General features: G+C 40.9%; 1 protein-coding gene across 1 annotated transcript; it reads right to left on the bottom strand.

Annotated features, from left to right (window-relative positions):
* Positions 1–757: 757 nt before the first annotated feature.
* On the bottom strand, positions 758–2,775 carry LOC131995048 (tensin-1-like). Its single transcript, XM_059362708.1, has one exon. It carries the CDS (start codon positions 2,633–2,635, stop codon positions 854–856), a length of 1,782 nt encoding a protein of 593 aa, XP_059218691.1. The 5' UTR covers positions 2,636–2,775; the 3' UTR covers positions 758–853.
* Between the last annotated feature and the right edge of the window lie 11,683 nt (positions 2,776–14,458).

Below are 14,458 nucleotides of genomic sequence, written 5' to 3'. Positions count from 1 at the left end.
GTAGTTACAAACAGAATGACGAAATTAGTATACCCCCCATCTTATGGTGGAGGGTATAAAAAGGCAAACTAGTGCAACTTTAACTCAATAGAATTTATTATACAAAGTATCAGGGGCATTCCATAGTAAACAATTGCTGAAATCAGACTTTCTATGTAGACTTGTTTGCTTTAAAAGGCCTCAAAGTACAAACCCTCGCAAATTCCTTCTGTGAAAAGATTATACATACTCGTTAATACACATGTACATATTTCATTTATGCGTGACGTGTTTTTCTCCGTGACATCAAAGAAAAAAGCACGAACCAAGGCAGAGATTTTTAATGTGTAATTTTATTCCTTAGAAAAAAAACTGAAAAATGTCCACAACGCGACATGGAATAAAAACTAAAAACACGATTTAAATAATTTACCATAAAATCTTTGTATTTTCTTCAGAACAATACACTTTAGTTATGGGAAAACAAATGTTCACTATAAATTTGGCCTTTGGCGGCAATGTGTTTTAAAATCAACCACTGTGCTCATACATTTTCCCACGCAAAGCGCCACATACGCCCATGTAAGTTTTTATGAGGGCGGGCTGAATGTCTTTTATTAAAAATATTTTAAGAACATTTGCAATCGTTTATCAAGGGATTTTTTTTTTTTCGTCAAATTTGATATTATTGCGAAAGACATTTTTGATCTTTATTTCATTTTGCAAAAAAACAAATAAAAAAAAAAAAAACATGGGAGGTAGCATGAAGAACAAAAACTGTAGTCACCACTTGTTTATTTCAGAGAATTACAAAAGCATTTCTATTTTACTTTCAAACCGACCTTTCCTAATGTATGACTAAAGTATAACGCGCCTAGAGTAGTTCGGCGTTTTTATTTAAATGCAAAATTTTCTGGGCGAATGACACGATCGCCGATGCAGGTTGCGTTACAATCAAATCGCAAAATATGTGGCACTGATTATCTCGGCTACCTGCAGCAGCTCGAGCCACAAATGCAAATAGGGTTTTGTTGACTGCTCGACCCAGCCCTTCGTCGTTCGCCAATACACTCCAAAATCTATTGTCCGGATCCAATCCAATGTGTGATATGTTGTTGGGCGTGTAGTGGCGGCGAAAGAAAGCACGCCTCTTATTGTCGGTCAGTGTGATTCCATTCTGAGACACTTTAAAGTGCACCTCCACAGGGGCCCCCATTGCGGGCTGCAAGAACATTTCGTGTACGGCTCGTCGAATGGCCTCGTCGCCAGTCAACGACTCCATATTCATACTGAATAAATATAAAACGTTACAGGCGGCCCCTTGCTCCAGTAGTTGCCTTTGCCTATGAATGATTTCAACATCTTCTTCGGAAAGCATTAGATCGCTGTTTGGAATACTTAGGCGGCAGGGCAATGCCATTTGATTGATGGAGTGTTGGTAGACCAGGGCTGAGAGTGATGTGAAAGTGGGCTCGTTTACACATCCCTTAAGACGAACACCTCTTGTTGTGGGCTCCAGTAAAAAATGGCGAACAAGGACATCATTGCCATTCGCAGTATTTTCGGGCACGGGAACACCATGGGGCAGCGTAGCAACACGCAGCACCAGCCCGAAGGCACCCTTATACGTGGTGGAATTGCGAATAATGAAGGTGCCTGGCTCAGCATTCCTTAGAATAGCCACCGCCTCTTCGCGAGTCATATGGGGCTTATACCAAAATTGCGAAGAATCTCTAGCGAATTTAACGAGATGAGGAGCTACATCATGTGGAATATCGATTGGTACATGTTCTCTCGGCTTGGCTGCGACGATTGAGGACAAGTCAGGAATTTTCAATGGAGAAAGTTTTCTCTCCTTGTGCTTGTGTGTCAGAGAGTTATTTCGCTGAAGTTTGGGCGATGTCGGAATTGTCAGTTGATATGGACTGACGCAGCGCTCCTCTAAAAGTGCTTTCGATGCAACCGGAAATGAGGGCGTATCGGGTCTCATGACTTCCGATACTATGAGAGCAGATTCGTATTTGCTCGGCGCCTCAACAATAGCGTTCGACGGAAAATTCTCTTTACCGTCATGGAATTTTTCGTCAGGCAAATCTATTGTTTCCACAAGTTTCACCACTTCCCTGCAGAGATTCTCACTGGGCTCTTGTTTCAGTGTCTCCTCTTCCGACCTCAATAGCAATGCTCGTTTATTCAGTTTCTCCTGCAACGCATCCAGGTCCTTTTGTATGGACGCATTCTGAGCTTCCTTTAACGCAATATTTTGTTCCCTTAAGGACTGCTCTTGCCGTTCCCTTAGCATTTGCTCGAACTCCTCTCGAGATGGTGTCTTTCTTATAACTGGTCTGGAAGGCGAAACACTTGGTCGTGTATTTCTTCTTAGCGTTGAAGGGCTAAGTGGCAAAGCTGGTGGCGGTGGTCTAGTCACTGTCGCATTGGTTGGCAGAGCATCCGGAATATCCTCCAAGGGCACGTGATTCAAATCGCTCTTTTTGAAACCTTTGGGTAGTTTGCCATACGTAAAAGGTCTGGCATGCTCCCGTGCGTGATACGGAATTTCGTTTTCCGTCTCGTCAGTGTCGGATGACTCAAACCCGCTATGCTTCGGATCACTGTCATTCAAAAAAGGATTTCGCGTTTGCTCCAGTGTAGCCATTTCGCAATAATTCACAAATATGTATATTGTACTCCCAAATCACTTTTTCCAATCACTAATCATTTATTCCGTTCTAAAATAGATCTGTGCGCCTAGACAGCAGCGCTCCTCACGAAACACTAAGGCCATTGGGCACACACTCATTTGCCATCTGTTTGTTGCTCAGACAGCCGTTGGGCGGAATGAGAGCATTTGCGCTCTAGTGATACGAAAACATGAATATCTGGCACACTCTGAGCAGATCGAGATACATACGTACCAACAAACATGAATATATATAAAGGTACATCGCAAGATATACATTCAAGTAAGGCGCCTCCCACGGCAAATAACAATTCCATAACGAAAATGCAAAAAAAATAAATAAATATTCCCCGAAAAGACAACTGTATCCCAATGTACTCCTAGCTGTAACACACAGCTGTAAACTTCCTTGGAAAAATACTTATTTCAATATATTTTAACGTTTTGCTTGCCCGCCTATGAGGCGGTCTATTAAATCATCTCATGTGTATATTTTTATTTTTGTATTTACATCAAACGCACTGAACTACTATGCCGGTGTTCTGCCATCTACATACACATATGAGCAGTGGTGTGAACTCATTACTGATTCCTAGCGATTCACTAAATCGTATAGAAAGAACACCGCAGCAAATGACACTGGAATAAATGCTTTTCGACAAACGCTTGTACTTGCTAGTACATGTGTATATCAAATGTTATTTTCAAACATTACTTTATCGCATTTAATAGGTAAATACTACAATTTCCAAAATGTTTCCTTTGGAAGCTTTCTAATACATTACTGATCTTGGGCAGAATAGGCCAAATCCCATTATGGGACAGTAATGGCATTTGGCGTACATCTCGAAAAATGCGTCCATTTAATTCGCCAAGTACCAGCAGACTTCAATTCTGTTAACATAAACTCAAATAAGTTTGTTTGGCTACTCAGCATAGACTCAAACACGGCTGCATCAAAAAAATTAACTTGTTATATTCACTTGGGGTGAAGCAAGCTGGGCAAATGTCCAACCCCAAAACCCACCCAAATGGACATGTATCTCGATTGGGGCAATTGACATACAAATGAAAGGTATTTTAACGAAGAAATTGATTATGATATAAAAATTCGGCCAAAAAAACGCCCCTATATATCAATTTGACTGAATTTTCATATATTTATGAAGGTAAACGTGCTTCAATATTTGAACAGTCGCCCAACAGCCCACCATCTCGGGTATATTGCCCAAAAAGTAATTGCGGATTTTTCATATAGTCGGCGTTGACAAATTTTTTCAACGGCTTGTGACTCTGTAATTGCATTCTTTCTTCTGTCAGTTATCGGCTGTTACTTTTAGCTTGCTTTAGAAAAAAAGTGTAAAAAAAGTATATTTGATTAAAGTTCATTCTAAGTTTTATTAAAAATGCATTTACTTTCTTTTAAAAAATCCGCAATTAATTTTTGGGCAACCCAATATATGTAAACCCCATTTCGTCACAATCCGGTAAAAATTGCATAACTTATCCACCCAAATTCGGCACGGATATTGTGTTGTAGATGTATCCAATTATAACCAATCTGAACCATATTAAGATCGGATATGGTGAGGCTCAGAAAAACTCACTGTTTCAAATTACAGCGAAATCGGGTAATAAATAAAGCTTTTATGGGCTTCAGTCCCCTTATCGGCAGATCGGTCTATATGGCAGCTATATCTAAATATAATCCGATCAGAACCATATTTAGGTCGGATGTTGGGAGGTCTTAACCTACTCACTGTTTCAAATTTCGCCGAAATCCGATAAAAAATGAAGCTTTTATTGGCTTCAGACCCCTTATCGGCAGATCGGTCTAAATGGCAGCTATATCTAAATATAGTTTGATCTGAACCATATTTAGGTCGGGTGTCAGGAGGCTAAAAATAACTCACTGTTTAAAATTTTATCGAAATCGGTTAAAAAGTAAAGCTTTTATGGGCTTCAGACTCTTAATCGGCAGATCGGTCTATACACAGCCATGTCTAAATATAATCCTATCTGTACCTTATTTAAGTCGAATGTTGAGAGGCTTAAAACTGTGCACCATTCCAAATTTCAGCGAAATCGATTAAAAAATAAAGCTTTTATTGGCTTCAGAACCTTAATCGGGGATCGGTCTATATGGCAGCTATATCTTAATATAGTCCAATCTGAACCATATTTAGGTCAGATGTTGGGAGGATCAAAATAACCCAGTGTTTTAAATTTCAGCGAAATCGGGTAATAAATAAGGCTTTTATGGCCTTCACACCCTTTATGGGGAAGTCGGTGTATACGAGAGATATATATAAATAAAGTCCGATCTGGACCATATTTACATCAGATGTCGGAAGGCTTAAAATAACCCACTGTTGCAATTTTCAGCGAAATCGGGTAATAAATAAAGCTTCTACGGTCTCCAGACCCTTTATCGGTAGATCGGTCTATATGGCAGCTGTACCTAAATATGGATCGATCTAATCCATATTTAGGCCCAATGTCGGGAGGCTTAAAATAACCCACTGTTGCAAATTTCAGCGAAATCGGGTAATATCGACTTTATCGCCACATAGGCGATTACGCTTGACGAAAGAGAATTTGGCCGAAACTGACATATTTTTGATCCGAGGACATTCAACAAGTGGATGATTGTCGGTTTTCTGAGGTGACCTAGAGATTTTAGAAGAACTCGCGTTGGCCATATGAGATTGGACCTTTTTACATTCGGACTGGATGCTTGTTCAGTGCCTTTCATATCCTGAAGACACAAAGTTCATATTCTCTCGGTTAAAAGCCATCTAAATCCATTCAAAGTCAAATAGCTGATTTGTCCCTAACACTTTGTTCCCATAAAGTTTGCGTTATTTTCGGTAGACGTTGTAGACATAACAAGGAAGACCGTGCTAAGTACGGTCGGGCCGAATCTTATATACTCCCCACCATGGATCGCATTTGTCGAGTTATTTGCGCGTTATCTATCGTTATCTTTAAAGGCAAACAAAGAATAATGAATAAGAACTATTATGTTAGTGGAGCTATATCAAGTTATAGTCTGATTCGGATCATAAACGAATTGAATGCTGAACATTGCAGAAGTCATTGTATAATAATTCAGTTCATTCGGATTAGAATTGCGCCTTGTAGGGGCATAAGAAGCAAAATCGGGAGATCGGTTTATATGGGAGCTGTATCAAGCTATAGATCGATTTATACCATATTAGACACGTATGTTTAATATCATGAGAGAAGCCGTTGTACAAAATTTGTGCCAAATCGGATGAGAATTGCGCCCTCTAGAGGCCCAATAATTCAATATCCCAGACCGGTTTATACGGCAGCTATTCCTGGTTATGAACCGATTTGCGCCATACTAAGCACAGTTGTTGAAAGTCATAACATAACATAACATCTCATATAGAATTACAGCCAAATAGGATAAGAATTGCACCCTCTAAAAGCTGAAGAAGTCAAGGCCCCAGACCGGTTTATATGGCAGCTATATCAGGTTAAGAACCGATTTGAACCATATTTAGCAAAGTTGGTTGAAGTGATACCAAAACAACGCGTGCAAAATTTCAGTCGAATCGGAAAAAAATTGTGCCCTCTCGAGGCTCAAGAAGTCAAGACCGTTCAAAAGTTAGCGTGCTTTCGACAGACAGACGGACATGGCTATATCGACTTAGAATATCATGACGATCAAGAATATATATACTTAGACGCATATTTCTAGGTGTTGCAAACAGAATGACGAAATTAGTATACCCCCATCCTATGGTGGAGGGTATAACTGGCCAATAACGAATCCCAGTTTCCCATGGGTATGTCACACACCGACATTGCGGGTAAACTACCATTAATATCTCGTTGCAAAGTTTTAAGACCAGAACTTGACTCATTTTAAAGCACCGGTAGACGGAAAAGTTTCTTAAGTTGATTGTGGACAAGTAACTGCGCACTAGCACAAGTGTCCTTTAAAGCATTTCACGCTAGACCAAAACTCCATTGGGTCGGAGGAAATTTCGAGACAATTTCTCGATCCACACCAATGGTTTTTGGGCACTAGATGAAAAGGCGCTCTATATCGCTCCAATGTGAATTGTTTATATACACCGCGCTAAAAAGATCTAACGTAGGCCAAGTTTAAAAGTCGCCCTAAAAAACATCAGTATTACTCGGAGGCAATGCTAGTTTATGGACACTGCCAATATTTGGTAGATCAATTAAACTCTGACAAATACTAGAATTCCCAATACCTCATATTGGAGAGTTTATATCCAAAGCTACATCCGATTGCTTTAATTCTGTAGAAGTATCACGGGGATGCTGCGATAGCAAAGCTACTGAACTATAACTAGTGGAGTTCAAATAAGATTTCCTCACACACCGAAATTCTGAGAGTTAATGTTAGTTAAGCATTTCATATATTTCTGATACACTACATCATATTTACTATCGGCGGCCTCGATAACCTCATTAGTTCCATTATCAGATGTTTCCAAATAAACCATACGCACTTTAAAACTATCCTGCAATTCTTTCCACACCTTTTCTAATTCTGAACTACGATTTTCCAACGCAAAGAGGGAAGGTTAGATTTAAGTGGCAGTCTGCAATCAGACTCACTAAGACGTTTTTGTCCATTGTGATACCACAGGAACAGAAGAAGGAAGATGCCTCCTAGTTCCTACCGTTGAACGATCCAGATCGTTTTAAAAAGCCCAACTACTTGCGAATGTTCAACTCCGCTAAATCAGACAGGTTCTCAAAGAAATGAGAACCTAAAGTGGAACTCCTTCTGACTGGCAGTGCAGGACACACACACAGAAGGTGTCCTATAATCTCTTCTCTTCGATGTTGTCGCAGCTTCTACAAAAGTCGTTGCTGGCAACCTTGTTTTTCGATCAGACATGACGGACACAATGCCTGAAACGTCTGTTCTAGCCAGTGACAGCAAGACGGTAGATAAGGCCACATAGTTTTGGAATGCTTACGGCCCCTTCTTTGCGACCATCTATCATTCGTTGTCCTTCGGTCATGGTCCTGAAAACTTAGCTTACATGTCGCTGGAGCCATACCCACAGATTCTAGTTTGCCTGAAATGTGAAAGGAAGTTACTATTCTAGCAAGCTCGTCCACTTTCGTCCCGGCACTCAGAACAGGTGAATTTTGAATTGTTCAACCATCTCGTTGAGAGATCTGCGACAGTCGAGGGATGTTTTTGTGTTCAGGGATTTAATGGCTGCCTGAATGTCTGAGAAAATATTTATAGCAATCGTACTTATTACATTATATCTAAGCCATTCCACTACTTCCTTAATTGCAAGGATCTCCGCTTGATACACACTGCACTGGTCAGGTAACCTTTACGACATGGCCAGTTGTAGATCTTTAGCGTTGTCTAGTTTGGAACCACCCGTATAGAAGTCTATCTAACTTCTGTTACCAGGGATATCGTAGCTCTAATCGGTTCTATCAGGAATAATGGTACAGTACTTTTTATCAAAAAGCGACTCAGGTAGAATATAATCCACACTGCCTGGAACATCGGATATTGTATCAAGGATAACACTGTGACCGTAGCCGCCACATGACCATAGAGAAAGCACCTTTAGCCTCACGGCAGTGGTCGCACCAATTTGTCTAACCACAAAGCATTAAATTCAGTGCAACAGTAGGTGGACTTTAGAAGCGCCGTCCACCAGACCACAACACCATATAGCATTATAGGTCTGATAACTGCAGTATATACCCAATGCATGACGCGAGGCAGAAACACCTAACTTCTGCCAATGGCTCTCTTGCAGGTGTATAGGGCAAGAGTTGGCTTCCGTGCCCTTTCAAAAATTTAAAAAGCTTGACGTAATGCATCATACTACACGCATGGCAATATCCAGGGATCTTTGCCCTAAGATATGTTTCTTTCAACCTCTCAAGGGTCTTCAGCATAAAGGATGACAGACTAATGGGACGAACATCATTCGTCTTCGTGTGGTAGGGTTTTCCTGCTTTCGGAATGAAAATGACCTTTGTGTTCCTCTATCCCTCAGGTCTATCAGCCACAGCTTGTAATTCAACCCGTGATATATCATCACGGCGTGGCGACTTAAAGGAGGCGAAACTTCTTGTCGGTTTAAGGATTTTTGGCTCAGACACAATTTCCCCAATAACCACCGACGAATGCATAATAGGGACAACCCCTTCGGGAGCCACGTTGTCCGTTGGAGAAAATCAACGAGAAGTTCTAGTGTTTCCTCAGTAGACATTGTCCATACATTCTTCGACTTCAGAATATATTCCACCGTAATTGGTCTCTAGGACAGAATCTTTCTTAGCCTAGAGGCCTCAGATGTATCCTCCACGGAGCTGCAGAATTCCCTACAGGATTAGTTCTGAGCCTTTCTCAGCTTGCCCTTATATTTCCTTAGCTCACCCTTATACATAGCACCAATTGTGTGGTGCTCTTGTGGCTTTCGTCTGTTGAAGAGAAGTCTTTCCTTAGACTAACCGAGGGACCACTTCTGCAGTGTTTCCTCTAAGGCTGAAGCTAATATAACGACATCCAACACTTCCCAGTCGCATATTCTTGCGCTTACATCATCCGATATATAGATAATATCTAGTACCTCCTGCCAGTTCTCGGTAATAAAGATCAATTTATCCCCTTTATTACAAATCGCCATATTGAAACTTATAATATATTCGATAAGCAGCTCACCCATTTCATTTACATCCGAACTCCCCATATCTGGTGGCTGGCTGGCTACTACTGAATCTTCAGTGCTTTAGAGAAGGAAGAAGAAAACAAGTATGAGTAATCCACCATGGATCGCATGTGTCGGGTTCTTGCGCGGTATCTCTTTTTAGGCAAACAAAGAATAATTAATGTTATGCTATTGGAGATATTGAGTAATATTTCGGTCCATTCGGATAAGAATTGCGCTTCGTAGATGATCGAAAAGCATAATCGAGAGATCGGTTTATATGGGAGCTGTATCAGGCTATAGATCGATTAAGACCATATTAGACACGTATGTTGAAGAAGCCGTTGCACGAAATATCAGTCAAATCGAATGAGAATTGCGCCCTCTATTGGCTCAAGAAGTCAAGGTCCAAGATCGGTATATATGGCAGCTATATCAGGTTATGGACCGATTTGAACCATATTTGTCGCATTTATTGGATGTCGTAACAAAATACTTAATGCGAAATTTCAGCCAAATCGGATTAAAATTGCGCCCTCTAGTGGCTCAAGAAGTCAAGCTCCGAGGTTGGTTTATATGGCAGCTGTATCAGGTTATAGACCGATTTGAACCATACTTAACACAGGTTTTGGAAGTCATAACAAACAACCTCATGCAAAATTTCAGACAAATCGGATGAGAATTGCGCCCTCTATTGGCTCAAGAAGTCAAGATCCAAGATCGGTATATATGGCAGCTATATCAGGTTATGGACCGATTTGAACCATAACTACCAAAGTTGTTGGAAGTCATAACAAAACACTTCGTCCCTTCGCGCCCTCTAGTGGCTCAAACAATCAAGGCCCAAGATCGGTTTATATTGCAGTTATACCAGGTTATAAACGGATTTGAACCATACTTAGCACAGTTGTTGGAAGTGATGTTAAAACACCACGTGCAAAATTTCATCCAAATCGGTATATATGGCAGATATATCAAAACATAAACCGACTTAGCCCATTTACAATTCCAAGTGACCTACACTAATACGAAGATTTGTGCAAAATTTCAGGAGTCTAGCGTTACTCCTTCGAAAGTTAGCGTACTTTCGACAGACGGACGGACGGGCATGGCTAGATCGACTTAAAATGTCATGACGATCAAGAATATATATACTTTATGGGGTATTAGAGGCATATTTGGAGGTGTTACAAACGGAATGACGAAAGAAGGAAGGAATATCTTCCTTCTGGACTAAATCTAGTGCTGCGCCTGGCCAGATTTCACCAATCTTTTTTAAGACACAACAATACATTTCAATTGATCGTTGATCCCCGAAGGCAATTAGTCTGTATCGGCCCCGATACCAGCCTGCATCGTCATAAACCCAGGACATTCTGCAAGAAGATCGCAGTATACTGATACACCACGTTGAAGAACATCGGACCATACTTGTCATGTCTGTTAGAAGTCATAGATAAATACCTCCTCCAAAATTTCAGGCAAACCGAGAACAAATTGCGCCCTCCAGTGGCTCAGAGTGACACTCTTAGGAGATCGGCTTATCATATTATCAACCGATTTAGACCATACTTGGCACAGTTATTGTTAGTCATACCAAAACGATGTGTGCAAAATTTTAAAAAAATTGGATAAGAAGTGCGCCCTCTAGAATCTCAAGAATACTAATCGCGAGATCGGATTATATGTCGGCTATATTAGGTTATAAAATGATTTAGACCATACCTAGCACAGTGGTTGGAAGTCTTTCTTCAACGGACCTGATGGAATATTTCCGGCGTTACTACAAAAAGAGGCCGACTATCTGGCGCCTCATCTGGCCAATACTTTCACAGTGTGCCTAGGACCACAGGGGGCATTTTATCATCACTCCTTTGTGTGACCACCATAAATAACCTATTACGGATGCTGACTAAGTAGGGATTTGAACCCGTGCAGACGATGTTATAATACTTCTTAGAGGTAAGGATCTGAACCAGCTGTACAGAAGGGCCGAAAGGGTCTTGCATATGACGATTGGTTGTTCACGAGAAAGACCAAGGTGAGGCAATTTGACGTTTTCTCAATAAAACGATTTCAATATCTGACAAGGTCAAATACTTAGGTGTGATCTTGGATAGGAAACTTAAATGGAAGTGTCACATTCAGAAGCATACGGAGAAACCTCACTGATGTTGGGCACTACATAGACGGGCCGTAGACTCGGGCCTCATCTGGCCAATACTTTCACAGTGTGCCTAGGACCACAGGGGGCATTTTATCATCACTCCTTTGTGTGACCACCATAAATAACCTATTACGGATGCTGACTAAGTAGGGATTTGAACCCGTGCAGACGATGTTATAATACTTCTTAGAGGTAAGGATCTGAACCAGCTGTACAGAAGGGCCGAAAGGGTCTTGCATATGACGATTGGTTGTTCACGAGAAAGACCAAGGTGAGGCAATTTGACGTTTTCTCAATAAAACGATTTCAATATCTGACAAGGTCAAATACTTAGGTGTGATCTTGGATAGGAAACTTAAATGGAAGTGTCACATTCAGAAGCATACGGAGAAACCTCACTGATGTTGGGCACTACATAGACGGGCCGTAGACTCGGGCCACTGGCTCTATAGGAGCGTGATAAGACCAATACTTACTTACGTCTCAGTAGTTTGGTGGACTGCTTTGGAGAAAAAGTGCAACGTTAGGACCATACAACAAGTTCAGTGAACATGTTGTCTTGGCATAGGCGGAGCGATGAAGACCACGCCCACTTGGGCACTGGAGACTATTCTAATTATCCGACCCAATGACATACAGATTAAGTTTGAGGCAGCCACTGCGGCTATGAGACTTAAGACGATGGGAGAATGGATTGAGGATGGAATCAGCTCATACCATCGCGATATAATCGAAGGAACGATAGGAAACCTCTAAATAGGGAAGGTTTCCAATCGGATACCTGAGACGACACTTGAGGTCGAATGCAAGGCTCTGTTGCCAGCGACACAGTCTTGGACCGACTGAAACCTTGTATTGCCGTCTGGAAGATCATGTTACACGGATGGATCAAAGCTAGGTGAAAGAGTGAGCCTGGAAGTCTACATTGAGAACCCAAGGACTGAGATCTGTTTCAAACTGCCTGACCAAAATACGGTCCTGCAGGCGGAAATCCGGGCGATCACGGAATGCGTGAAGTGGTGCTAGCGAGGACCTCGAGTGTGAACATCTTTACGAACAGCAAAAATTGCCATAAGTGCAATTACAACCAGGACGGCAATGTCACGAACAGTCTTGTAGTGTAAGAAGAAGATTAACGCCTTCTCTGAGGATGACATAATCCGCATCGTTTGGGTTCGGGCCATAACGGATTAAGGGACCAGAGAACTTGTTTAACCCGAATTATTTCGGGTCGATGCAGTCCGCTTTAAGAGCGTGGGCGACAAACGCATGTAACACTGTGGAACACCGAAACAGTCGGTAGGACGGCAAAAATGGGGTGATCCGGATCGTGAGAGAACGAGGCTTTTACTGAAAGGAAGCAAGAAGGAAGTCAGTATAGATTTTGGTGTCATAACGGGACACATAAAACTACAAGCTCACGTATGCAAAACCGTTGCGGCATGTGAAGGACATGTGGGGAAGATGATGAGGCGTTAGAGCATTTCCTATGTCATTGCCCGGCTCTCGCGGCTAACAGACACCGATACTTAGGTGGGACACGATACCAGATATGAAACAACTTAGGGGAGTGGTATGGAAAACAATTAAGGATTTTGTAAGTAGCACGGAATTCCTAAATTAAAATCTCCTAGGTTACTTTTTATACCCTCCACCATAGAATGGGGGTACACTAATTTCGTCATTCTGTTTGTAACACCTCGAAATATGCGTCTGAGACCCCATAAATATATATTCTTGATCGTCATGTCATTTTAAGTCGATCTAGCCATGTCCGTCCGTCTGTCTGTCGAATGCACGCTAACTTTCGAAGGAGTAAAGCTAGCCACTTGAACTTTTGCACAAATACTTTTTATTAGTGTAGATCAGTTGGGATTGTAAATGGGACAAATCGGTCCATGTTTTGATATAGCTGCCATATAAACCGATCTTGGGTCTTGATTTCTTGAGCCTCTAGAGGGCGCAATTCTCGTCCGATTTGACTGAAATTTTGCACGCGGTGTGCTGTTATCACTTCCAACAACTGTGTTAAGAATGATTCAAATCGGTTCATAATCTGGTATAGCTATCATATAAAACGATCTTGGATCATGACTTCTTGAGCCAATAGAGAGCACAATTCTCATTCGATTTGGCTGAAATTTTGCATAAGGTGTTTTGTTATGACTTCCAATAATTGTGCTTAGTATGGCGCAAATCATTACATAACCTTATATAGCTGCCACATCTAGGCGGCGCAATTCTCATCCGATTTGGCACAAATTTTGTACAACGGCTTCTCTTTTGACCTTCAATATGCGTGTTCAATATGTTCTGGATCGATCAATAGCTTGATACAGCTCACATATAAACCGATCTCCCGATTCTGCTTCTTGAGCCCCTACAAGGCGCAATTCTTATCTGAATGAACTGAAATATTACACAATGACTTCTACAATGTTTAGCATTCATTTATGGTCCGAATCGGACTATAACTTGATATAGCGCCAAAAGTATAACAGTTCTTATTCAATATTCTTTGTTTGCCTGACGGACGGGCATGGCTAGATCGACTTAAAATACCATGACGATCAATAATATGCATACTTAATGGAGTCTTAGACGAATATTTCGAAAAGTTACAAACAGAATACCGAAATTAGTATACTCCCATCCTATGGTGGAGGTAATAAAAATATATAAGTTTGTATATAAACTCAAATAAAATATTGAATACAAATTTCTATTTTCACAATTTAATAGAAAAAATATAAAAAATGCGAAAAATATCGGTGCGATATAAAATAATACGAAAAATTATTATTTTTTTTAACCGATCAAAAATGTGACCAATGCGGACTGTAGGGTACACGATAATTATTTTTCCCACAACAAAGTTTGTTAATACTCATACACACTCCACTAATATATTTATCAAAAATTTCGACTTTG

Source organism: Stomoxys calcitrans, chromosome 2 (genome assembly GCF_963082655.1).
Source record: "Stomoxys calcitrans chromosome 2, idStoCalc2.1, whole genome shotgun sequence".
Lineage (NCBI taxonomy): Eukaryota > Metazoa > Arthropoda > Insecta > Diptera > Muscidae > Stomoxys > Stomoxys calcitrans.
Note: the sequence above shows the minus strand (reverse complement) of the source record. Positions and strands in the feature narration are given on the sequence as shown.